Source organism: Canis lupus, chromosome 4 (assembly GCF_003254725.2).
Source record: "Canis lupus dingo isolate Sandy chromosome 4, ASM325472v2, whole genome shotgun sequence".
NCBI classification, from domain to species: Eukaryota; Metazoa; Chordata; class Mammalia; order Carnivora; family Canidae; genus Canis; species Canis lupus.
The window spans coordinates 38,865,100-38,892,339 of record NC_064246.1 but is presented as its reverse complement, the minus strand read 5'-3'; the positions used below and the strand labels follow the sequence as shown (position 1 = coordinate 38,892,339).

Genomic DNA, 27,240 nt, shown 5'->3' with positions numbered 1-27,240 from the left:
GGAATCATACAATATGTGGCTTTTTATGTCTGGTGTCTTTCATTTGGCATGTTTGCAAGGTCCAAGGTCCATGTTTACATTTGTACTATCTACCAGTACCTCATTCCTTTTTATGGATGAATAATATTCTGTTATATGGATGGACAATGTACTTATTCATTTATTAGTTGATGGACATTTGGGCTGTTTCTACCCTTGGCTATTGGGAAATCTGGGCATTTAAGATTCTTTACCTCTATACTCCAAACATCTGCTGACTAAGTATTCCTAGTCCTTAGCATAGCTAGTGGTCTGTGGTGGCGCCCTTCCCTCTACTAATCAGATACTATTTTCAAGGTCCCTAGGGGGGTGTATGCATATTTGGGGCATCTCTTGCTTCAGGTTCCAGCCTCCTCTGACATCTTTATCTCTCTCCACATCCTACATGGGTGATTCCAGTCTGATCTCTGCACTCCCCCATCCCACCCCACCACCACCCCAATCTTGCGCAGGAGGCTGATGAGTGTGCAACAGACTGAGAGTTCAATGTGCAAATGGAGAGAGCAAACATCGCACTGTGCTGACAAGAGTTTAGAAGTGAATATTGCAGGGGCACTGGGGTGGCTCAGATGGTTGGGTGTCCGCTTTCAGCTCAGGTCATGATCTCCAGGTCCTGGGGTGGAGCCCCATATTGGGCTCCCAGCTTAGTGGGGAGTCTGCTTCTCTCTCTCCCTCTGCTTCTCCCCCTGTTTGTGCTTTCTCTCTCTCTTTCTCAAATGAATAAATAAAAAATCTTAAAAAAAGAAGTGAATTTTCCATGTCACCATCTGAAAGGAAAAAGTACTTTTTCTCCATCCTTCCACCACACTTCTGACATCAAACGTGTGAGGTTTTTCCCACACCAGGTAATTCTGCAATTCTCAGTGGACAGTGACTAGATGTTCTGTAGTTTAACTCAACTCTGACACTAGGTGCTGGAGTGAGTGCCCACCCCACAAGTTAAGGGCTCAGTCCCAACAGACTGCCTGATTCAGATGCCAGTTCCAAGTCCCAGGCTGTATCTGTGTTCCTGAACAAGTGGCTCTTCACTGGGAGCTCCTACCACCTCCTCCTCAGTTTTAATAGTTTGTTGGAACAGGTCACAGAACTCAGGAAAGCGTTTTACTTAGTATTATTGATTTATTACGAAGGATACAAATGAAGAGCCCCCTGAGGAGATACACATGGCCAAGTGTGGAAGGAAGCACGAGAGCTTCTGTCCCTGTGTAGAGTAACAGAATGAGCCACACTCCCGGAATATGGACGCATTCTTGTTCACCAGCCTGGAAACTCTGTAAATCCCTTCAGTTAAGGTTTTTGTATAGGCTTCATTACATGATTGATGAAATCATTGCCATAATTGATGAAATCATTGGCCATTAGTGATTGAACTCAATCTCTCCTCTCCCCATGGGTGAAGAGGTGGGGTCGAAAGTTCCAACCCCCTAATCATATGGCTGGCTCCCTTACAAATGGCCCCCATCCTTAGAGGCTTTCCAAAAGTCATGTCGCTAACAAATTCAGGTGTGGTTGCAAGGGGCTCCTTATGAATAATAAAAGACACTCCTTTCATCTCTTTGGATCTGGGCTATTTCAGGGACTGGGCATAAAACCCAAATATTAGAACAAAAGATGCTTCTAGTGCTCCTATAATTTAGGAAATTATAAGCTTTTTAGGAGCTGTGTGCCAGGAATTGTGAACAAGACCCAAATATATATGTTTCTTATATCATAATAGCACATTGTCCTAGAACTTCATACATATATGCATAGGGTACTTCTCACAGACAGGGTCTGCCCATCGGTTTGGAGGGACACCTCCCATCTCCATCTTCCACTTGTCCTTTTCAAATGCCTCCCACCCAATATTTAATGCTGCCGTCAGGGACGCCTGGGTGGTTCAGTGGTTGAGTGCCTGCCTTTGGCTCAGGTTGTGATCCTAGGGTCCTGGGATCGAGTCCCACATTGGGCTCCCCGCATGGAGCCTGCTTCTCCCTCTGCCTGTGTCTCTGCTTCTCTCTCTCTCTGTCTCTCATGAATAAATAAATAAAAATTAAAAAATAATGCTGCCAACAAACAACTCCATTCATTTAGAACAACATAGACTTCTGTCTCCTCTGGTCTTATAAACATGCCCTGGGATGGGAAGGAGAGGGTGGGGATCCTCAAGGTTGATTTTATTTTTCTTCTGAATCAGAAGAAACCTCTCCATGAGAGGTAATTCTCCCATATTTCTGGGCCAACTTGTTCAAAAAGCCACCAGCTTTTAAAAACAGCATGAAAAAAATCCTGCTTGTTACACTAGGTGCTCCATGTCATGGTGACTACACTACCACTTTCTACATGGGGAGTGGGAAGGGGCCAGTGCAAGCCTGGAGGTGCCTCTGAAATTAGCCATTTACTCCTTTCTGGTAAATCTTGTCTGTTTAGTGTTGTATTATTTTCTTTAAATCTTGCTTGTAGATAATGGTTAGGAGCCAGGCTTTCACTGTGAGCAATTTGAAGACCATGAGGTGCTTTTGAGGGGAGAAGAGACATGCCCTGACTTAGATTTTGAAAGAACCTCCTGGGTCGCTGCTGCATGTGACCACATTGTAGGGGTTGAGAAGGCTGCTAGTCAGAGGCTGCTTTGGGACTGCAGGTGAGAGGTGGGGATGACTCGGCTGGGTTGAAGATGGCCGGGAGCTGTGGATGTATTTGAAGGCAGAAACCATAGCATCCACTGCAGATTGGGTGTAGAATATGAGAAAAAGAGTCAAGGATGACTCCAAGATTTTTGGCCTGAGTGACTGTAAAGGTGGAGGTGGGTAAAAAATGTAGATGGAACAGATGTGGGATGGCGAGGAGCAGGGGATTGGTTTGGTAATGTGTCTAAGGTAACTACTGCATGTCCAAGTGGAGGTGAAAGAGGCAATTGCATCTGAGATTGGAATTCAGTAGTGTAGGGAGGGAGGTGGTGATGGAAGGCAGAAACTCTGGAAGTGACAGATGATTACAGTGACAGATTAATGATTTCCCCCCACCCCAACCCCACCCCCGCAGCCTTTGCACCTGAGCACACACACACTTAACAGGAAAAGTGAACAAAATCAGGAAAAAAAAATCAGGAAAACTAAACGAGGGGGGAAATCACACATTGGCCAAGAGAGAGCTTCAGAAAGTATGTAGCAGAAGGGGGAAACTGAGGCCTAAAGAGTACAGGTGCTTTGCTCCAGGTCATACCCCAAGTTAGTGACAGAGTGAGACAGCCAGTTTTTCTGGCCCCAGGCTGCTCCTGTTCTTTCTGACCTACCACATTGCCTACCAGCTCCACAATTCCAAGCCTGCCTGTGTGCCAGGCTGAAGGCAGGTAGGGCTGAGGCTGGATGACTCTCAACTCTGTTTTCCTCCAGGTCACCATTCTTGTCAGCCTGGCCCTCGCTTTCCTTGCCTGCATCGTGTTTCTGGTGGTTTACAAAGCCTTCACCTATGACCACAGCTGCCCAGAGGGATTTGTCTATAAGGTAAGGGGCTTCTGGCAGGTGAGTGGCCCCAGGTGATGGCCAACTTCAATTGAAGGGTTTATCAGTGTCTTCTTTTCACTGGAATCCAAATTCAGGCAACCTCCTGCAGACTATTTAAGATGTAGTATGTGTCAGGCAAGGACTTTCACAAAGGACTTGGTGTCCTTCCAGTAGGCAGTAGAGTTCCTCCTCCCAAATGGTGCCCTCCAGAGTCAGGAGTCAGGAGGTTGTCCAGCTTCAGGCTGGAGGTCAGGAGTCAGGGAGAGCTTGCCTCTGCTTGACATAGGTGGGTCCATCTTCACAAGGCTCTGCTTTGGCACCATTCTTCCTGGCTTGATGTCTGATTCCCAGCTCCTGTGGTAGGAGTGTGTGCTTTAGAGGTGTCCTGAGTCCTTCTGTTGGGCCTTTTCTACTGAACTCTGCTCGGATCTCCTTCCCTTGAAGAACCCAACCAGCTGCATGACTTTGGGGCATCTCCTTATCCCTCTGAACCTCAGTTCTCTTACCTGCAAAATGGGCACTGGTAATACCTTCCTGCAGGATTTTTGTGAGGCCTTAGGGAGAGAATTTAAGTTAGCAGAGGACCTACTAGACAATGGGCTCTCAATGAATATTAGTTGTAATAAAGACAGAATATATTCTACAGCAAAAACAGGTGATACAAGTATTTATAAATTGCCATTACTGAGCATTACTGAGCATCTAAGTCACACCCTTTCCTAGATATTTTCATAAATATTATCTCAATTGAGCTGCACATGCATTCTGAAAAATAGGTTTTCTTGCTCCCATTTTACATATGAGGAAATAGGGTAAGAATGTGTAGGGTAAGAGAGTTTTCTATATCATCACATTACATTCCTAAGTGAAGGAGTCAAATGGGGAATGTTCTGCCTTGGAAACACATGTCCTTCAGTCTACAATGTGACTTTCTCAGACTACATTCCTAGTAGTTAAAAACTGAGATTCTCAAAAAGGCAAAAGTCTCAGGAGGGAACAGTTGAATGAATGATGCCGCGCTCACACAAGGGATTTCTGTGCAACCATGAAAACAGGCGAGGGAGGTCTCCAGACCTGGATCTGGAATATCCCCCAGGATAGTAATGAAGAAAAAAAGGCACTGCCTTTGTGTGAGAAAAGGGGAGGGGAAAGATATTTGCTTATATTTTCAGAAAGGAATTCTAGAAGGATAAATGAAAAAACTAGGAAAATGGGTGGAAGGGAAGGGAGTAGAGGGGACAGGGAAGAGGAGCAAGATGTATCCATTTATCCTTGGTATCTGTAAATGTCTGACAGATCTAAAAAATAAAGAAGAAGAAGTCATTCCTGAAAATTAAAAACAAGTTTAACAAGAAACTTAGCTCTATATCAATTTGGGGGCATAAACGTACAAAAGAAAATATTCCAAATGAGTACAGTGTATTGACTGTACACCCTCAGTGGAATATATTCTAAGGATACAGAAAGTTGAAGAGATATCTTAAAGTTTATTCAATAATCTAACTTTTGGGCATAGTATTAGTGTTATTTTGTGACCATTTGATATATATTGTAGGATAATGCAAATAGGAAATTCAATCAATGTTGGGCATGAAAGATTTTGATAAAAGAGAGAGGAGTTACAAATATAAAATCAAAGAAATAAAATAGACAGCCATAGGCTGGAGTAATGACCCAGAGCAGCAACCAGGAGATGGGTGAATGAGTGGATTGAGAGGTCTGGTGGGCTGTTAGTAGTGGCCTCTATAGCCTCAGTCAGTGAACAGAGGACCTTGGATTGGTATCAGCATCAGGTTTCTTTCTCTTTCTTTTTGTAAATGGAGGGATAACTGATGTAATAACATTAGGTTAGTTTCAAGAATCAACATGATGATTCAATATTTGCATATATTTTTGAATGTAAGTCTAGGTAACATCAGGGGCTCTTTGGTGGCTCACTTGGTTAAACGTCAACCTTCAGCTCAGGTAATGATCCCAGGTTCTTGAGACTGAGCCCATCATCCAGCTCCCTGCTCAGTGGGGAGTCTGCTTCTCCCCATGGCCCCCACCCCTGCTCATGCTCTCCCGCTTTCTTGCTCTTTCTCTCTCTCAAATAAATAAAATCTTTTTTAAAAAGTCTAGGTAACATCCATCACTACACAGTTACAAAAGTCTTTTTTCTTATGAGAAGCATGTTTAAGATCAACTCTCTTAGCAACTTTCAAATATACAATACAGTGTTATTAGTTAGAGTCATCATTGTCTATTACATCCACAGGGCTTATTTATTTTATAACTGGAAGTTTGTGCCTTTTAACCACTTTTACAACCTTCACCCTCACCCCATCCCCCAGCCTCTAGCAACCACCAGTCTAGCATTGTTTTTTTCTGATTTTGAGTAGGTGGCAGCTTTGATATGGTGATAATGATGATGTTGGGCAAAGAGTGCTGAGTACCAGGCCCAGGCCAGGTGACATCACCTGCCCTTTGGCTGAGAGCCTCTTGTGGCTGTGGCCCCCAGATGGGGTGGCCGTGGTACAGGTTGGGTTGGAAGTAGTCTGTTGAGCTCCCCTGACTATGTCTTTCTCTTCCTCAGCACAAGCGTTGTATCCCGGCCTCCCTGGATGCTTACTACTCATCCCAGGACCCCAACTCCAGAAGCCGCTTCTACACGGTCATCAGCCACTACAGCGTGGCCAAGCAGAGCACTGCTCGGGCCATTGGGCCATGGCTGTCGGCGGCTGCTGTCATCCATGAGCCCAAGCCTCCCAAGACCCAGGGCCATTAGAGGCCCACCCCCAGCCAGAATGGGGGGCACACAGGGGGACCCCCTGTTGGCTAAGCCAAGCTCCAGTTATAAGACACCACTGTACTCCTGGGATATGGGGGTGGGGGTGGGGCCGGGGTGGGTGGGTGGGGAACTCACCGAAAATATTGTGCACTGGAGTTGTCTGAATTGATATTTCTTTTTGTCCTTTGGTATTGTTGATTCGTCCCCAAGTCAGGATTATGTACAAAGGCATGTTTCGTGTTGATTGTTCCCATGTAAGATATTTTCAAAGCCACTGCTTATTACTTGTTAGGAAAATTTAAAAATGGAAAAGAAACAAAATGAACAAAGAAGGATTAAACTGGCTGCACCTGGAAGACGTTGACGGGCAGTAGAGAGCACAGACTCTGGACTTCTTAGATGAGAAGCTGTAGCTTCAGTTGGGGGGTTTGGAAGGTACAGGAAATGTGAGTGAGGCAGGCTGGGGCTATGTGGTTGGCCTCTGCCCTGCAGGAGAGAAAGACAAGAAGTCAGAACCAGCATAGTTGGAGAGGAGGGCTGATTTTGGCATTGTGAAGCCTGGACACACACAACCCAAAGTGAAGAGCACCCACCACGGGTGTGTTTTACCAAGTTAGCACAAATTATTCATATGAGAATCTGAGCTGGGGCTTGGGCCGACCCATGTGGCTGCCTGGGGATGTATAGGTACAAGCAAACACTGAGCAGCAGGCAGACTTTCTCCTGAGTTTCTAGATCTACACCTGGATACTGCCTGTATTTAAGAGACAACAGGAGTAGGAAGGGAGAGAGGAGAGGACAGGATGCAGGACGAAGCAAGGCACAGGACAGGCATATCACATGTGGCCAAGCTATAAGCACAGGCACCACTTTTTAAAATTCTTGTTTGTTTGTTTCCTAAAGTACTAATAACAATTGGAAGAGTGATAAGGGCCATAACCAGGAACCTCAGGTGACAGCCAGGGAGACTTTAAGATTGGAGCTGCAACAATGCCAAATCACTCCTAAAGGAAGCTGAAAAACGTGATGGTCTTTTGCCCACCTGTTGTACTGACAGCTGTCAGCCAAGCACCCAAAGTCCCCAATCTAGTTCTAGAAGCCCCTGACTAGGGGGCAGCATCTGGCATTGACCAGGGCTCCTGCTGTCCTGGGACCACACCAGGTACTCCCACACGGCTCTCCTGCAAAGGTGCCCAGGAGGCCCACTCTGTGGGATGTGGCTCCAGGCCTGCAGGCCAGAACTGGCTGGGAAAGTTGGTTATTTGATATGTAGTACCGTTTCCCCACAAAGCTGAGACAGGCTGTTTAAAGGACATTTTCTCCTGGCTTGCTATGTTGCCGAAATTATCATACACAACAGCTGGGTAATAAGACTATCATAGCTCAAACTATCCTGCCAAATGCTATCATCTGACTTTCCTCCTCCCACCCCACCACCTCGAGTCACCTGTAAATTCATTTGTCATCCGAAGCGGAATAACAAATTGTCCCTAGCAAAACTGCTGAGCGCTTTATAATTTTGTGGTGTATTTTTGTCAGTAGGTAGCAGAGGCTGAAGTATTTTTTGGTGTAATTCTTGAATTTTTCTGACAGGAAACAAATAAAGATAGATGTGTCTGAAATTCTTGACCTTCCTTTGCAACTTTCCTGATCTTTTGCTCAGTGAGCTTGGTGGGAAGATGCTGGGGGCCAGGATTGGTTCCTGAGCATAGGGTGGGCTCTGGGGACAGAGGGTCTCATTAGGCCAGGGCTGGAATTGGGCTGTTGGGAGACCTCCATCCTTAGGCAGGTGGGGCCTGAAATGATGCCCCACCCCCTGGGGCTCCCGGTCGGGGGTGTGGGGAGGGTCAGAAACAAGGACTAAGGGGGCGCCTGGGTGGCTCAATCAGTAGAGCGTCTCCCTTCGGCTCAGGTCATGATCCTGGGGTCCTAGGATTGAGCCCTGTGTCAGGCTCCCTGCTCAGAGGGGAGCCTGTTTTTCTCCTCTCCTTCCCACTTGTGTTCTCTCTTGCAGTCTTTATCTCATAAATAAATAAATAAATAAATAAATAAATAAATAAATAAATAAATAAATAAAATTAATTTAAAAAAATCAAGGACTAAGAGATACACCTAGCCATTTATCTTACAGTGCAATGTCCTTAATACCATGAGTATTTCCTGAGCAGCCATGGAGGGCCAGGAGGTGCTGGGCACACAGCATTCAGTGATGAATGATGCATAGTCACCATCCTGACATCTGGAGATGGAGTTGGACGTGGACACAGATGTTGGCAAAGAAGAGTGTGAGGATGCCACCGGTATAATACAATTGGCTGTTAGCCAAAAGCTTGAGGAGGAAGGTGATGAGTGATCAGTGGGATTCCCTTCGTAAGTAGCTTTAAGGTTTATTATAGCCATGGCAGGGGGTATTAACTGACTCCGTTTTATAGGTAAGGAGACTGAGGCCCAGAGGGATGGAGAGGGGCCCTAGGGCCATAGCAGATGAGCTGGGGTTCAAACCCAGGTACGTATGGCTCCTTGCCTCCCAGTCTGCTTCTCTAAGACCCTGGGCAACCCTGTCAAGGTTATAGTTCATTCCACCCTAAAGTCAAGTCAATTGTCATAAAAGCAAACTAGCTTATTCCCCACCAGAACTCAGTATCAATTGTTAATGTTAATAATAGCAAACATGTGGGGTACCTGGCTGGCGAAAGTCGGAAGAGCATGCGACTCTTGATCTTGGGGTTGTGATTTTGAGCCCTGTCCCAAAATTGAATAGCAAACACGTGAATGCCCCTTGCTATGTGCCGATTACTAAGTGTGATGTATAATCCTCCATCAGCTCCATAAGATAAGTATCATCATCAGTGTCACTGCCGTCATGCTGTCATCCTCACCCCCACTTTGGAATGGAGGAACAGAGGCATGGAGCAGTGCAGCAGCCTGTACAAAGGTCACGTGGTTAGGCAGTGGCCGACCCATGATTCCAACCCATAGGTTTTGGTATCAGTGTCCCAACCATGGTTCCATTCAGCAGTAACTGCTCATCCCTATATTTTGCTTGGTAGTTTATGGGTTGTGTTCACAGTTCTTCTCAAACTTAGATGACAGAATGTTTGAGGGAAAGACTGGGATTGACTTTGGACAGAGTTGGAGGCTGAGGCTCCAGGTTTGTTGCTGCCCTGAGGATTGTGGCCATTCATGTATGCCTGGTGGGAAGGAGAAGGAAGATAGCTCCGGTCCTTTGGGGAGACCCATGCTGCTGAGCTCTGGCATTAGGCAATCCCACCCATACCCACAGAGCCCAGGAATTCAGCCTCTCTTCAGGGCGCGGTGAAGCCAGGGCAGGGATCTGGGCTGGCAGCTCACTAGTTGAGGCAGACTGATCCATATGGCCAACGTGTAAACACCCACTATTTTTTTCAATTACACAAAGTCCACTAAAGGCTTAATGAACACATGTTCAAACATTCTGTCATAAATGGATTTGCCACTCCATTGCCTCAAAAAATAGACCAAAGTCATCTTTTCTCTGGAATGAACAGGCTATGGGAGTGCGACCAGAAAGAAGGAAGTGGTAGGGAATAGGTGATGGACAACGGACACCTCTGTTTTCAGGGGCACCCCTGGGGCCATGTGCTCTTCTTGGTAGAGTCAAATCTCTCCCAGCAGAAAAGAAGAGGATACCTAACTCTTCCCACAATACCCAAGGAGTGGAAGATTAGTTCTAGAAGAGCTTAACCAGAGAGGGTTTGGTCAGGGAAAAGCTGCTCTGGTTTTGGAGGATAGGGTTTTGCAGAGCACTGCTGGCTGATGGAGAGTCAGGGGAAGGCAGGAAATCATTGTAAAACAGCACCTTGGTTCCCACCCTTTTAAAACATACTTGCAGACACTGGGAACGGCTTTCTTGAGGGGCTCACAGTAGATAGGGAGATAAGACAGATGGAAGGCATGGCGTATGGGGGCCAGCGACGGGTCCTTGGAGGACCGGGCCTTAGAGCTGGGCCTTTAAAAATAGCTTGTGTTTGGAAAGGGAGAATTCGGGGGTGGAGAAAAGATAGCTCAGAGCAGATAGCACTCCCAGGTGAGCGGAACAGCATCACAGAGGTGCGGAGGGGAGAGGACCCAGGGCTGCTCCTCACACATGCTCCTGGGATGTCCTCTCTGGGCCTGTGCGGGGTGCAAAGATCAAACACGCACAGGATGCAGCTGCTGTCCCCCTGGGGCTCTGGGTCCAGGGGGTGTGGGGAGGGAGAGGCCTGGAGACACCATTGCTGCTCCTCGGAGATGCCCTGCTGGCCCCAGGGTTACCCCAGCAGGCAAGCAGGTCCAGAGATATTTAGCGAGATGTACATTTTCCTTGGAAAATCAAAAGACTACCCGCCAGAGCTGCTGTTGATCAATTTATCCTGCCCCCCTCACCCTACATTGTGTTCTAATCTGACTGGGAAGTCATGTGGAAGAAGAAGGAGGAGGAGGAGGAGAAGGAGGAGGAGAAGGAGGAGAAGGAGGAGGAGGAGGAGGAGGAGGAGAAATAAGTTCCGGGTAATTTTCCCAAGAAGTGCCCATCACCATCTCTTGAGAAAAAAACTGCACTCCTGAACAGTAGAGGGAACAAGACTGGTTTCCATGGCAACATCAATGTCATTCCCCATAGATCAGACTCAAATCTGGCACAGAAGGGTGTTCATCTGATTCTGTCCTTTTGTCAGAAGTGATCTGCTTCTGAGAACCCAGACCCAGAGTTCATTAGTCAAAGTTGCCCTCCAAGGTGGCCATCCCCTCTCTGGACACTCTGCATCTCTCTCTTCTCTCTGTCTTTGTCTTTCTCTGTCTCTGCCTCTCAGTCTCCATCCAAGGAAAGGATGTCTGGAGGCTGTGGACTGAATTGATGTAATTTTTGTATCAATCCAAGGCCCCAGGTGAGCACAGTGCTGAGCGTGGGTGAGCATGTGGCAGACTGGGAGACCGAGTCCCTGGGGGGCACACTCTCCTGGAACCGCCCCTCCTGGATCTGTGGCCTTGGCTAACTCCCTTTCCCCACTCTCAGCTTCAGCCTCCCCATCTTTAACATGGGGACAATAATTGTACCTACCTTATTTTGTCAGAATTCAATGAAATAGTATTTAAAGATTTACCTGTGGGCAGCATTCAACAAATTATAGCTACCATATCTTGAATATGGCTTCCTCAGGCTCAGTTTCCTTATTTATCAATTGGAATTATTTATTTAACCCCCCCCCCATAGGATTGATGTGGTTTAAAATGAGGCAGTGCGGGACACCTGCACCCCAATGTTTCTAGCAGCAATGTCCACAATAGCCAAACTGTGGGAGGACCCTCGGTGTCCATCGACAGATGATGGATAAAGAAGATGTGCTCTATGTATACAATGGAATATTCCTCAGCCATTAGAAACGACAAATACCCACCATTTGCTTCGACATGGATGGAACTGGAGGGTATTATGCTGAGTGAAGTAAGTCAGTCGGAGAAGGACAAACATTATATGGTCTCATTCATTTGGGGAATATAAAAAATAGTGAAAGGGAATAAAGGGGAAAGGAGAGAAAAATGAGTGGGAAATATCAGAAAGGGAGACAGAACATAAAGACTCCTAACTCTGGGAAATGAACTAGGGGTGGTGGAAGGGGAGGTGGGCAAGGGGTGGGGGTGACTGGGTGGTGGGCACTGAGGGGGGCACTTGATGGGATGAGCACTGGGTGTTATGCTATATGTTGGCAAATTGAACTCCAATAAAAATAAATAAATAAATAAATAATATTTCAGAAAATAGGAAAAAAAATGAGGCAGTGCTGTGTGAAGTGCCCATGACACAGAAATTGGTTACCTCCCACCTGCCCTTAGGAAGCCCTTGGGCCCCGCCCCTTCATTCCTGACATCCCTTACCTTGTCACCCCAGGTGCCCTAACACAGACCACAGGTGCCCATTTTCCTCATGTCTTCCAACAATTTTTCATTTGTAAATGTAGTCACACAAATGTGTCATTTTTAATGATAACATTCATTTTGGCAACTTTGATCAAACTCTTTATACGTATTTTTAAAACAATACCATACTACAGACTTTATTCAGATTTCACCAGTTTTTTATGAATATTCTTTTTCTGTTTCAGGGTCTGTCCCAGGACCCCACATTGCATTCAATGTCTCCATAGTCTCCTTTGATTTGTGACAGTTCCTCAGTCTTACCCCTGCCTTTCACAACTTTGACCTTTCTGAAGAGTGTAGGTCAGGTGTTTGGTAGATTGTCCCTCTGTGTGGGTTTGTCTAACGTTTCCCATGATTACACTGAGAATATGGATTTGGGGGAAGAATTGCACCGGGGTGATTTACTGTTCTCAGAGCATCACATCAGAGGGTGCATGACACTGATCTTGTTCTTGGTGATGTTAACCCTGATCTTCACATTAGGTGGTATTTGTTTGCCAGGTTTCTCCATTGCGATATTACTATTTTTCTATTTTACTAATTAGTAAAAATTTAGGGAAGGTACTTTGAGAATGTACAAATACCCATTTCTCCTTACATTTGCATAGACTAATTTTAGCATTCATCAGTAGATCTCGCCTGCAGCAATTACTACTGTAGTGTTCTCATAGTCATTTTCTATTTCCCCCATTTCTTCTATGTTTATTAATTGGAATTCTTCTGTAAAGAAGAGTTGTCCCTTCTCCTCATTTATTTGCTGATTCAATCATTTATATGTTAATATAGTATATATTAGTATATACTATAAAGGTATATTTATTTGTACTTGTTAGAATCCAATACTGTCATTATTTTGTTTCTCTAACTGTTTCAGCTTTTGTCATTGGGAGTGCTTTCAGGTTAGCTCCTGCGTTCTTTTACACATGTCCTTTTGGGGGTGGGAGCACTTCTTTGTTTTCTGGCACCATGGGATATTCCACACCCATCTTGTATTCCCTTTCCTAGACCTGGAATCAACCATGTTGCCAAGGAGCCCTGGTTCCCCTCTTGAGGAATGATATTTAGAAGCCAAGGTCTGTGTATTAGGTATGTGTATTGCTGGGGGGATGGGGGTGCCATTCCTTTCAGACCCTCTCAGTGGGCAGAGTCAGGAAACTATAAATGTATAGTAACTCATGTGTATCTCTCTCTCTCTGTCTCCTTTTGTCTATCTACCATCTACCTATCATCTGTCATCTGTCCATCTATAAAAATAAAACAAACATGAATTTATTTTGATACCTGTCTTTCCAACGCAAAACCAAAGGGTTCATGCTAGTGTCCCTTCTTTAGTTGCTTGTAACCTCTATCTCCGACAGTGGGAAATATGACTCCATTATCTACCATATATTTACTGATTTGTCTCTAGTATACAGGTAAAGGTGTTTCAGGTACATGCATTTTTTTGAGGTTTGGAATTTCTGACATCACTAAAGACAATTTTTGAATCATTAACTTTGTGTTTTAGAGTATATCACTTTCTTTTGTGCTTTATTTATAAAGACTCACAGGTAGAGCTATTTGTTTTCTGAAGGTTAGCACTTTTGGAGGTCAATGCATTGTGTTATATTTAAGCTGAGTTTCCCAAGGCCTCACCACTGAGAGGAATAATGGGATCTTATTAACAACAGTACCTTAAATGTCATAAACACATGCCTCCATCTTCTCATGGAGGATTCAGGTCCTTCTCAAGACCTTCCTCCTCAGCCCAGGTGGAGCCTCCTGTGTGCTTAAGGACAGATGTGAACCTGCTGGGTTCTGCTGCTCTGCTGAGCTCCATGGATGCCCCAGATGTTCTGAGACATTGATGGGCAGTGTCACACACACCCTAGAGTCCATGTGGTTTTGTTTCCTCAGGCTCTGGTGAAGTAAGGGGAGACAGTGTTCTCTGACTTTGAATTTCACCCTATTATCAGGGGCCCACTGCAGGACTGCTTGTGCCTCCAAAGCCCTACAGAGCTTTAACCAAAACAATTCTTTTTATTCTTTTATTGTAATCTCAGCACTCCCACCTCTTCTGTGCTCTATGTGGGACCACTATGTGAATCCACTGTATCTGCACTGAAAGACAAATGGGAGTAGTGTGCTTGGGTGCTAGGTGGATGGCCACCACCATAGCTGCTCCTGTCTGCACCCATGGCAGACTGTGAATCATTTGTGTTGCTCTTTCTCATGGGACTCTGCTGCAGCTAAGGAATCTTTCCCTGCAGTGGTTCTACACTACGTCTACTGCTTGACTTGATGTTGTTAGTGACAGAGATTGCTGGCTTTCTAAAACGTCCCATGATCCCCTCCCAGAGCATGGAGTTATCACTGGGCGGGGAGGAGGGGGGATTGACTGGTCAGGGATCATCTTTCCCAGCCCTTTTCATATCCAAGCTTGATTACATACTAGTTTTCACCATTCAAATATAAGTAGAAGTGATGTGTGTCACTTCTAGGTTGGCACTTTTTAAAAGAGATTTTATTAGTTTATTCATGAGAGACACACAGAGAGAGGCAAAGACCTTAGGCAGAGGGGCAGCCCAATGTGGCACTCGATCCTGGGACTCCAGGACCATATCCTGAGCCGAAGACAGGCGCTCAACCACTGAGCCATCCAGGTGCCCCTAAGTTGGCACTTTGAAGCAAGTGACAGGGCTTCTCTACTCTCTTCCTTCGCACTCTTCTCTACTCTGCAACGTCTTAAGGCTTGGATTCCTGTATCTCCATGTGGAGGAGAGCCACCTGCCTACATTGGGTTATTACATATGAAAAACAAGTTTTATGGTGATATTAATAAAGTTCTAGGTTTAATTTGTTATGATAGAAAGAATTGCCCAGACCAATACACAAATGAAATCAATTTTCCACCTGCACACCATACCTTGTTTAGGATTAATTGCAACAGTGGCTGAGCCTTACACTGGGCTAGGCTCCTAATACCAGCTCCATGATCCCTCAGGTGAGCTCTCTCCAGAAAGCTCCTCAGCCTCCAAGCTCTCTCACCCATCAGGCACATTCTAGTTTATGCTTCAGGAAGCATTTCAGACCTACTTGTTCTGTGAAGTCTTCCTATCCCTCCCCAAATGGGTTGGATCCTCCACTGCAATGCCGCCAAATCCCGTGCATGCCTGTATCACAGAGGTACACAATCTATTTTTATCATCAGATTACTTGTCTGTGAGCTCCTGGGGGGGGGGGGAGGGGATGGTTAAATCAATGGATGAAAAAAGTCTCCATGTCAGTAACTCCTAAATGTCCAACTCCAGTTCAGATCTTCCCCCTGAGAATCACACCCATGTATGCCTCTTCCTGTTGCCCATCTCTAACTGAATACCCTTGCCTGCACCTCAAACTCAACATGCCCCCCTAAAACCTTCATCATATTTTACAAAATTATTCATTCTTCATGTCTCTTAAATTGAGTGATGACTTCATCGACTACTAAGTTTTCCAGGCTGAAAACCTGCGTGTCATTTTAGATTCCACGCCCCCACACCCAGATCAGCCAATATCTGGTCAGCTGCTAAGTTCTTCCCATTCCACTTTCAAAGTGTGACTCAGGTATGCCCCTTCTTCTGATGCAACCTGCATTCAGGTCCTGCTTACCTCTCCCTGGCACAGCCTCCCAGTCTCCCTCTGCCCTTCTCAAGGGTTCACATCGATCCTGTCATTCTCCTGGCTACGGTGTCTCATTGGCTTCTCCTGGCTCTCAGGATTAAATCCAGCCTCTTTGCCTTGTCATCAGAATCCCATCGCAGTGTGAACCCTGTCTCCTCCTACTCTCTCATGTTTTCCATGGACAAGCCCCCCTCCCACCCATACTCAGTCCCACCAAGCTGGCCTTTCCCACCCACAGCTTCAAATGCCCTAAGAGCTGGGATCATGTTTTGGAGATTAAGGTTTCATTTTGTCCCCTTTCTCCAACCTCCTCACCATGCCTGATGGAAATAGATAATGGCCTTTGTGTTCACTGTGTGAGAAAGAGATATAGCCTGGCGTAAAGCAGAAAGTGCCTTCCTGGCCTTCTTGCTTTTGTTTCCAAAATCTCTACCACAGAGGGGAGATAATTCCTGCATACAGATGAAGTGTCTTGAAGAAACACGGAGAAAGATTTACCTTATTCCAGAAAGGATCCTCTGGGCTGAAGGGAGCAGGGGATAGAACAGACAGTTCTGTGGGTCATGGAGAGGAGAGAGCTGGGTGTGCTGCTCACCCCAGCCAAGGGAGGACCCCCACCAAGGAGCAGCAGGCCCCAGAGAGAAATGGCTACAGCATGTCGGTGAGAATGGATGGGCTCCTGAAGACTCTAGGCGCCCACTGGTGGCTCAGAAGCAGACTGGAAGAGGCCCTAGAGATACCTGAGATTCCAGAACCAAATTCCTCAAAGGACTGACATTACCTCTCCTGTTGGCTTAGCAGAATGGGGGCTTGGATAGGGATTTAATTGGGTTGGAGGACAAAAAAGAGCGATGTTGCCCACCTGAATGTCCAGAGTGAGGCTCACACTCTTTTGGGCCATCTCACTTCTTCCAGCTCTTCATCGCTTCCATGCTCACTCTGCAGGGCCCACTGGGGACAGGTGTTTTCTGTGTGAGCCCCTCCTCTGTGTCCCCACTGCATCTCATCTATCCTTCTAGTGTATTCCTTATTTTATAATTGTTTATTCACTTAACAGAATATGCGGTAGCTATTATCATTAGGATTTCAGTTTATAGATGAAGAAATGGAGGCTCAGAGAGGTAAAGTGTGGGGTTTGAACTGCACTGCTGCTTCAGCTCATGGGTGCGGGCCTTGGCACCCTTGTGGGGTGTCGTTGGTGCCCACCCGTGCCATCATCCATCCTCCTCATGGCCCTCTGCCATCTGGCTTGGAGGCCCCCTGGTCCTGCTCTCCTGCAGGATGGAGTGCATCCCCTGACCTTGTCAGGGGCTGGGATCCCCGCCCGCCCTCCCCCCCCCCCGCCCCGGCAGCTTTAAACAAACACATTTAATTAGGAGAATGTGTCTCTCCATGTTAGCATGTATTCCCTTCTCTGCAAATTGTCCAACTAACTAATAAAGAAAAAAAAAAACCAACACAATTCACACCAGTGAGCTCTTGAAAAGAGAAAATGAAGGAGCGGTCAGCAAATCGGTGGCATCCAGACAGTCCTGGGCTTGGGTGTGAATCCCCGCTCTAGTGATTCCTGCCCTTGGGACCTTGAACAGCAGCAGTCTCACTTTCCTTACCTATGGAGAGAGGGTTTAATCCCTACTTCTTGGGGTTGCTGGGAAGGTCATTTGAGAAAGTATGGTGCAAATGTTTTGGGGACTCCAAGACACTATGGAAGTAGAAGTTCAAGGAGAAGAGCCCCTCATGTTAAATTGCAGAAAAACCTACACATGGTCTGTGCCTCCTCATAAAGACTCTAGAGCTTATGGTCACGCTGCTAGAAACTCAGAGTCATGACCTCACTCGGGTCTCTTAGACTATGTTGTGGCTTGAAGTGTGTCCCCCACCAAAATGATATGCTGAAACCTCAGCCCCTGGCCCTCAGAATGTGATCCTTTTGGGAAATCCGGTCTGTACAGAGATAATCAAGTTAAAATGAGGTCATTAAAGGGGACCCTACTCCAGTGTGACTAGTGTCCTTCTAAAAAGGGGGAATTTAGATACAGAAGCACAGGCAGAGGGCGAGCACGTCGCGAAGGCACAGGTTTGGAGCACCTACAAGCCAGCGGAAGCCGGGGAGAGGCCTGGGCACCCTCCCCGCGGGCCCTCCCAAGGCGACCGCCTCGCCAGCACCTTGACCCCACACTCCTGCTCCAGAGCTGTGAGACGCACTCCTGTTATTTCCAGCCACTTTGTCTGCGGAATTGTGGACAGCAGCCCTAGCCAACTAACACAGACCTCAAGGCTGTGCCCTTTCTCTGAGCGGGGTGCAACAGCTCCTCCTTGGGTGGCTGTTCTAATAAACAAATGTAGGCTTGAGTGAGTCTATTCAGTCCGCCGAACCACGTGCCGGACCTCTGCTAGGAACTGGGGAGGCAGGGCCTCCTAAAAATGCATACCCCACCCCTCCTAAAAATGTATCACCCCACGTCCAGCTCCCCAGTGATGCCCGCATTCTTTTCGATCCCCCACAACCACTGAAGCAGTGCCCACGCCGCCTGGAGCAGCTGCTGGGAACTCATGGAGGGGAGGACCCGGCCTCCACCACGCCCTCCGGTGCCAGGGGCTTCACAGTGTCGTGACAGGGAACACAGCCCCCAGATGACAGCAACTGTTATCGTGCCGGCAGGCACACCCACAGCAGCCAACCCGCCGCTGGCCGGGGGAAAAAAATAGCGAAACTTCATTTGGACTAGATGAGCTGAAAACGAACCCTCTCTTTCACATATCTGCCGTTAGCTCTCTGATGCCTTGGCAATCATGAGTTAGATAAAATAGCATCAGCAATTTGGGCTTGAAATCAGCAAAGGTAGTTGGCATCTAATTGCGCTTGGAAAGAAAACACAGGAAAATCTTTTAAAGTCATTATTGCATTTTCTCCAGCATGAGTAGTGATGCTTTTAATTAGCTGTTCTTTGGCTCTGTCCTCAGCAACCTGGTGGGGCTGGGCTCAAGCCAGCTCCCCTAACTCCGGCAGCCCCATCTCCTCTGAGCTTCCCTAGCAGGTGCAGGGGCTGTCACCTGGGGAGGAGGAAGGAAGAGCGGGCTCTCCAAGGGAAGATGGCCAGGGGCTTGAGACTCTGTATCTGCTTTTGGCTTGGGCTTCAGCCTGTAGCCCCTTCCTGCGGTGCTGGGAAGAAAGCCTCTTTCAACTGAGGCCTGGAAAAGACGTATAGCCCAGAGGTGAGCCCTGTGAGTCTGTGCCTCTGTGATAGGTCTGTCTTTCATCTGGCCTGTCAGGCAGCTTTGCTGTGGCTGATTGAATCTTTTGCAAATGAATTTCTTTTTCCAAAAGCAAAGGGACAGTTTTGTTATTTTTTTCTCTCCAACTACAATGAGATAGGGAGAAGTCAATTTGCCAGATTTCCTTCTAAGAAGAGCGCTGTATTTATTTGGAAGAAACACCTTGAGCAAACAGCTCAGATGGATGAAGGGTGACATCCCAAGGCAGAGGGTTTCAAAGTATTTTACTCCAAGTCCCCCTAGGACAATAATAATTTTAAAAACTTGATGTTCCCTTGTAACTTTTTAGGTTGATATGTAAATCACAAATTTGAATGATTGCAAAAGATGCGGCTTACTGTTTATTGTATGCTAAGTACACACTTTAAAATATATTTTCTTCGGTACCTTGAAGCGGCACATTTATGCTCTTCCAGGTTTGAAAATATCTGCCACCTTGCTTAAACGGCAAGGCCACTTATTTAAACTCTCGGCCAAATCAAACTATCAGAAAACACCTGACTTCATGACTTAGTTAAAAAAACTTGACCTGGGGATCCCTGGGTGGCGCAGCAGTTTGGCGCCTGCCTTTGGCCCAGGGCGCGATCCTGGAGACCCGGGATCGAATCCCACGTCAGGCTCCCGGTGCATGGAGCCTGCTTCTCCCTCTGCCTATGTCTCTGCCTCTCTCTCTCTCTCTCTCTCTGTGACTATCATAAATAAATAAAAATTAAAAAATAAAAAAAAAATAAAAAATAAAAACTTGACCTGGACACAACTATCCCCCTTCTGAACTCCAATTCTAAGTTGGACAGCCAGCCAGCCAGCCAGCCAGAAAGATAGACCAAATAGACAGAGAGACCGTTGCATGAAGTCAGAAGGGAGCTCTGTAAGGAATTTGTTCCAGTGTTCTTCACTAAGGGACTCTCCCTCTGCAGCTGTTCCTTCTCCAATCTATCCCTTTCTTTGGGCCTGGGAACCTTGGCCCCTTGTGGCAAAGCACTAACAGTAACAGGCTGGAGGGGAAGCGAGCCTTTCTTCTGCAAGGCGCAGGACTGTGTTCAGAAAAGGGGAGCAGAGACCCTAGAGGCTGGCAGAGGGCCCAATTTAGAAGCACGGGCTTTTGCAAACAGAAGATCTGGCAACTGATTCCCTCCAACACACTCAAGTCTTTGTGCACCCACCCAGGGCCTGCTACCCCAGTTTGAAGGTTCCCAGATAGTAAAAGGAGTTTGAAAAAAGGGATTGCTTACCATTTGCTAAGAGGTTCACAGATTCATTGAGAGACCTGGAGACCCCAACTCCAGGCTTAGCTCTCTGGACAGCACTCAAAATCATGCTACTGGTGGGGGCAGCGATAGGGAGGCCAGATGCCAGGGACTCAGTTCACTGTGACAGCTGCAAGGCAGGGGGGATGCAGAAACAGCAGTGAAAGACCTTCAGCTCTCAGCCTGGACTGTTCCGACCCCGTATTAAATAGGTCAAACATTTTTAGAGTTAATAAAAGAATGTGCTGGCATGGATGTTAAAATATTCCACATTTGTAAGCCTTTTTTTTTTTTTTTTTTGTTCCAAGAAATTACTGTCTAAAGCAAGAATGGAGCTTTCTCTCTCTGGGCTGTGTCTGGTGTTCTGGTAGTAGTTTGGGGTTATTTAGAACATACACGGAAGATCAAGGTTATGCTGCCTTATACTTTTTTTTTTTTTAAACAGGGACACCTGGGTGACTCAGCAATTGGGCATCTGCCTTTGGCTCAGGGCGTGATCCCGGAGTCCTGGGATCGAGTCCTGTGTCGGGCTCCCTGCATGGGGCCTGCTTCTTCCTCTGTCTGTGTCCCTGCCTCTCTCTCTCTGTGTCTCTCATGAATATAAATAAAATCTTAATTTTTTTTTTTAACATAGGTTTGGTGATTTGGGAGGTACTGAAGCTGGAGAGCTTGGTTCTTGTCTCACAGAGTCGAAGAATGAATCTTGAAGACAGAGGAGTGAGTAAGCGATAGAAGTTTATTAAGCAAGGAAACAGAAAAAGCTGTCAGGAGTGAGAGGGGTCCTGACAGGGTTGCCAACTCAGGCCCCCACTGACAGCCTTTTATTTAGACCTGACCAGGATGCTTGTGGCCTTATCATTCTTGGGCTGTCTTGGTTTGAGTAAGGACTGGTGATAACATCTTTAATGGCTTCCTTCTTTTTAGGGTCTGATTATTCTTTGTTGGCCACAAATGTCTGTCATAAAAAAAGACATACTCCCCACCCACACCTAGGGCAGGGTGATTGGGTTTGTTCCCTTATCTCTGGTTTCCTTACACCTCAGCATTTTTGGGATTTCTGTGAGCCTGATCCCATAGCCCCCTATCTATCTCTCCCTACCAAGCCCCACCTGTCCCTTAACCAGCACTTGTCCAGCCTCTGTCACCCTGCCCCAGAACATCGCAAAATCTTCCCAGCTGGTCATCTGCCTGGTCTGGACTCTCTCTTCTTCCAGTCCATCTTCCTCAGAGGCCACCAGAGTGATCTTCCTTTTTTTTTTTGTTTTTTTCCAGGAAATTCTTGGTGGGACTATAGAATAATATAACTACTTTGGAAAAAGTTCTGGAACTTTTTAAATGAAACTAAACATAACCCTACCCTAGGGCAAGCAATGGTGCTCTTAAGAAATACAAAGCCACACATCCACACAAAGAGCCATGCAAGATTCTCCACAGCAGCACCTTTCACAGTAACCAAGACACAGGGAAGAGCCCAGGTGTGTATCAGTGGGATAGCTGGTGGAGGAACACGGTGGGACACTTCCAGGAAGCCAAAGGAGGGAACATTGGCCTACATGATAACATGGAGGAATCACAGAAGCATTACGCTGAATCAAAGTAACTTGCCTCATCTATTTATATAAAGTTTTTCAAGAGCTCAAACTAGTCCCTAATGAAAATTTAGGATAATGGCTGCCTTGGAGAGTGGGTGGGTGTGTGGAAATGGAGACTGACTGGGAAGGAGAATAATGGAAGCTTCTGGGGTGATGGACATGTTCTGTGTCGTGACAGTTGCTTAAGTTTCACGACAGTACCATTTGTCAAAACCCATCAACAGGGACTTTTCAGACCTGTACATTTCACCATATGAAAATTTACCTCGCAATAAAAAAAAAATGAGTATAAATAGATACTGAACACTGGTTATTGATATGCACACCGAAATGTTTAGGAGGAAGTGTACTTCAAAATGCATAAAAAACAAGATGGAATAATGACTGGATGGAGAGGATGGCTGGCTGGAGAGATACGTGAGAAAGGAAATGTAGCAAAGGGCTGGTTACCTCTAGACAGTGGGTGTGTGGCTGTCTACCATGCAACTCCTTTTTTTTTTTTTAATTTTTATTTATTTTTGATTGTCACACAGAGAGAGAGAGAGGCAGAGAAATAGGCAGAGGGAGAAGCAGGGTCCATGCACCGGGAGCCCAACGTGGGATTCGATCCCGGGTCTCCAGGATCGCGCCCTGGGCCAAAGGCAGGCGCCAAACCGCTGCGCCACCCAGGGATCCCATGCAACTCCTTTAAGGTACACTTGTCTATCATTCTATAGCCAGGGCTTAGCACGATGCCTGCTATGAGCTACTTATCTGGCATTTTGCTCATTGAGTCATCCTAACCATCTTATAAGGCACGTACCACCTGAGGTTACAGATGAGAACACAGAGGCTCATGTATCAAGTCATAGAGTTGGTCAGATGTAAGCCTGGATTGCAGTGCGGGGCTCTGCCTCTGGCACCCATGTTCTAGTCATCTCACTAAGCCCATTCTTTTAGAGGTCAGTAGCTATTTTAAGTTCTGGGAAAGAAAGTTGGATAAATCAAAACGTGTTTCCTGCTCTCTAGCTATGGACTGTGAGGACTTCACAGAGGCTGGTTGACTTTGGTGCATGCATTATGTTCCCTAACATGGCCCCTGCTGTTTCTCTTTTGAACATTCTGATTTTGAGACAATGACTCTTAAGGGTTAAACTGTGTTGCCCACAAGCTCGTGTGTTGCAGCCCTAAACTCTAGAATCTTGGAATGTGACCTTATTTGGAAATAGGCTCTCTACAGATGATCAAGTTAAAATGAGGTCATTAGAGTGGGCTTAATCCAATATGACTGGTTGTCCCAATAAAAAGGAGAATTTGGACACAGAGACAGACATGTCCCTAGGGAGCATGCCATGTGAACATGAAGCAGTAATCAGAAGGATGTACATAGAGATCAAGGAATGCCAAAGATTATCAGCAAAACACCCAGAAGCCAGGAGAGAGGCATATGAAAAGAACAGGTTCTTCCTCGAGCCGACAGATGGAATGAGCCCCACCAACATCTTGGTCTCAGACTTCCGACCTCCAGAACTATAAGACAATATATCTCTGTTGTGTAAGTCCCCACCAGTGTGTGGTACTTTGTTACAGCAGCCTTCGGAAACTCAGACCACATCCAAGTAATTCTCAGTGCCAGGCCATTTTATTCTGTGACTGGTTTTGATAACCAGCTCACACGCACACCCCAGTGTGTGATACCGGATGTTTAGTTGAGCTCTTGAAGATGATATGGCTTAGAAATATGCTCCCAGGGCAGCCCGGTGGCTCAGTGGTTTAGCGCCGCCTTCAGGCCACGGTGTGATCCTGGAGACTCGGGATCGAGTCCTGCGTCGGGCTCCCTGCATGGGGCCTGCTTCTCCCTCTGCCTGTGTCTCTGCCTCTCTCTCTCTCTGTGTCTTTCATGAATAAATAAATAAAATCTTAAAAAAAAAAAAAAGAAATATGCTCCCAGAGAAACTCAAGGTACAGTGAGTGGTGCTTATTTTTTGTTCACAGTCTCTATACAAAGTTTTCCCTTGAAATGGCAAAGTTGTAAGCCAAACTATCTGCTCCACTGAATGTGAAGTATTAAGTATGCAGTAGTGGACGGGGTTGAAGGATACGGCAAGATAAAGATAGTGTTTGAATGCCCAACAACATTGCCTTTTGTAAGGTAATTGGGGAACCAGGTCTGGCAGCTGCTGAGCTGTGTTGGAGGGGGGTAGGGGTGCGGGGGGAGGGGCTGAGCTTCAGGAGCCAGAGGATAAGAAGGGAAATCTTGACAGCCTCAGGTTCTGTCCTCTTTCTGCTGCTCTCCCCCTGTCTGTCTCTCCTTCTGTTGGTGTCTGCCTGCAGGCCAGCTCTCTCACAATAGAAGGTAGTCATCAACAGCTCCCAAATCTGACCACCACTGGTTAATTTGTGCTCAGGCGCACATCACCTTCCCCGGGAATGGGATCTTTGGTGCAGGGGGGTCAGGTGCCTGCCAGTCTGTGTGCCAATCACTTATGTTCCCTAGGCAGGATGATGCTGGAGGCATGTGGCTGTCTCAGCTGAAGTCACATGGGGCCAGGAGTTAGTTGAGGGGCTCAAAGGAGGTCCTAACAAACCAAGGGCAAAAGTGGATGAATTTGGGTTTAAAATGGAGGCTGCTCCCTCAATGAAGAATTTCACCAGAAATGTCACTAACTGATGACAGGCTGAGTAAAGATTTTTGCAGTATCCCATGTCAACAAATTACTGTACCTGTGTTATGCAAAGAACTCCTACAAACCCATTAAAGTGAAAATACAGAACTGAGGACATAGGACAAAGATGAACATTTCCTTCATAGAACGGGAATCCAAATGGCTGAGCAGTATGTGAAGGAGGGCTCCACTCTACCTCACTAGCAATGAGGGAAATGGAAGTGAGAAGAACACTGTGAGAATCAGTGTGTGTATTAGTGCAGCAGGCGTTGGTAAGTGAGTAATTCCATGTGCCCGTGAGGATGTGGGGAGACCAGAACACTTGTGTTTGGAAGCAAGAGCGTATGTTGGCAGAGTCCTGGAAAGTGATCTGCAGCATGGAGCAAAATTAAGGACTGCATGTGCCATATGTTCCAGTTAGTAGGTTCCTCGGTGTATGGCTCAGATGGGTTCTTTCCAAGGTCTGCAGGGGAACATGTACTAAGATAGTCATTGCTAGGCTCTGTGCAGAAGGGGAGGAGAGGATCTTGAGTGCCCATGAGGGGCCAGTGCAAATAGAAAGTGTGGTGGATGTGTACTGTGGCATACGATATGGGAGCCAGATGCCACAGAACAGGTGCATATACAGCTGCATCGAAAGATCTCTGTGCAACAAAACTGAGGGAGAGAAGGGAAGCCCAGTGGTGTTAATAGCATAATACTATTTATTTAAGTTAAAACACTTTCCCTACAGAGCAACATTACTTAGCTGATAAGAATTGATGCATAGTTAAGGCCGTATATGAGAAACATCAGGCTGGTGCCAAGATAAGTAATGTTCATAAAGAATCAGGAAGAAAGAGAGAAAAGGAAAATCAAGAAAAAGTAGACAATCAGCAAGATGTCCAACCCCTGGCCTGGGCGGTGTATGAATTAAGTGGTGTATGGACAGGGGCTGGGACAGAGAAGCCAGTCAGGGTAGCCATGACAATAGTCCAGATGAAGGAAAAGAAGACTCCAACTAAGTAAATAGTAAGGTTGGAGCGATGGCAATTGATTCAAGAGGTATATGGGAAAAAGTAGAAATGATGGGACACAGAACAAATTGGATGTGGTGGGTGAGGGGGAGGGAAGAGTCTAGAATAGTTTTTGGTTTCTGGACACCAAAGGGAACTATCCTGGCATGATGAGGACAGGAAACCAGAAGGAGAACCAGGTTTGGAGTGGAAAGAATGAATTCCCTTTTGGTTGTCAATACGTGATGGTCCATGACGAAGTGCCTAAATGTTTTATTGCGGGTAAACATTTGGGCAGCACATTGGAGCAGATTCCCTGTCTAATACTACACATGTTGCCGTGCTAAATTAGCCTTTTAAAGAACTGGTTAGGACGACTTAGTAAAACAAATTTCTGGACTCAAGAAGAAACCAAATAGTATTTATACTCCAGTGAAGGTTAGAAATTGGGCAGGCCAGGACGAGTAAGAGATTTTCATTTCAAGTGTAAACAGAGATGCTGGGGTTGATCTTTAAATCTCAGAGTTTGTGATTTGTGCAAAGTATTTTATTCCCCGTTGACTCCAAATCATGAGGAATATCAATATTTTAGAGCTTTCCTATTATAAAGCCAGAGTTTACTGAAGGAAATAAATACTCATGACAGTGATCAGAAGTTCATTGCCCAAATTCTCAATCCCTGTAGCAGTTGGTGACAGCTAGGGCTGAGAGCCTGGGGGACATGAACTTGACCATTTGCAAGGAATCCCCCCATAAGAATGGCCTCCCCCACAAGGAGGACTCATCTTTTGATGATATCCTGGACCCCACAAGGGTCTTGCTGGATGGTGGGTAGCAAAGGGGAAGTTGCATGAGAAGCAGGGGAAGGGCTCTGAGCTCACTGCTAAGAGGTTTAGGTTCCAGGTCTGCTGTGAACCTCCAGTGTTCATGGCAAGTCACCTCCTCCCTGCAGTCCCCTGAGTTTCCTGTTTCCTCATTTACAGGATATGCTTGTTCAACACTAAGGTGTCCGGGATTTCCCCCAACTTGACTCCAGTTCTTTCTGCTGTACCCTAACCTTCTGTGCTAAAATTGTGTCCGAAATTGACTCACATGCGTGCTGTCCTTTACAAAGAATTTCCCTGTTATGGTCTCCCTTGATCACTTGTCACATCTGTAAGGTCGCGCGTACAGGGCGATGGCTCGCTTTCTAAGTGAAGAAAGTATAAGGCATGCAGCTTGCCTTCCAGAGTGGGCAGACAAACAAACGAATGAGGCAATGCAGAGTGTGCTAGCAGTAAGTGCTAGGACAGAAATTTTTAAAAAGTAGGAAGGTGGCCAGTAGGCAGGAAAGGGTGACTCGGACAATGGGCTCAGGAAGGGCTTTTAGGAGAAGGCTCAGAAAGGGAAAATCATCTCCTGAGGCTCCACAGCTCACAGTAGGGTGACCAGCTGCCTCTGTTTGTCCAGGACTGTTCCAGCTTTAACCCTGAGAACCCCACATCCTGGGAAGGCAAGTGAAGGCACTGCTGCTTAGGCCACTGTGATGTCTCCGGGGACTAGAACAATGCCTGGCACCCAGGGGAGCTTAAGACACTTAATCCATTTACTGAATAAGTGGGTCTACCGTATCCAACAC

The 27,240-nt window shown here is 46.4% G+C and overlaps 1 protein-coding gene across 1 annotated transcript in view; it reads left to right on the top strand.

The window, feature by feature from the left end:
- NSG2 (neuronal vesicle trafficking associated 2) overlaps window positions 1–7,913 on the top strand; it is a 58,733-nt gene extending 50,820 nt beyond the window's left edge. The window contains exons 4-5 of the mRNA XM_025434736.3: window positions 3,411–3,521; window positions 6,097–7,913. Of these exons, the coding sequence (XP_025290521.1) occupies window positions 3,411–3,521; window positions 6,097–6,288 (303 nt within the window). The 3' untranslated portion in view covers window positions 6,289–7,913. The remainder of the gene's footprint in view (window positions 1–3,410; window positions 3,522–6,096) is intronic.
- Window positions 7,914–27,240: the final 19,327 nt, after the last annotated feature.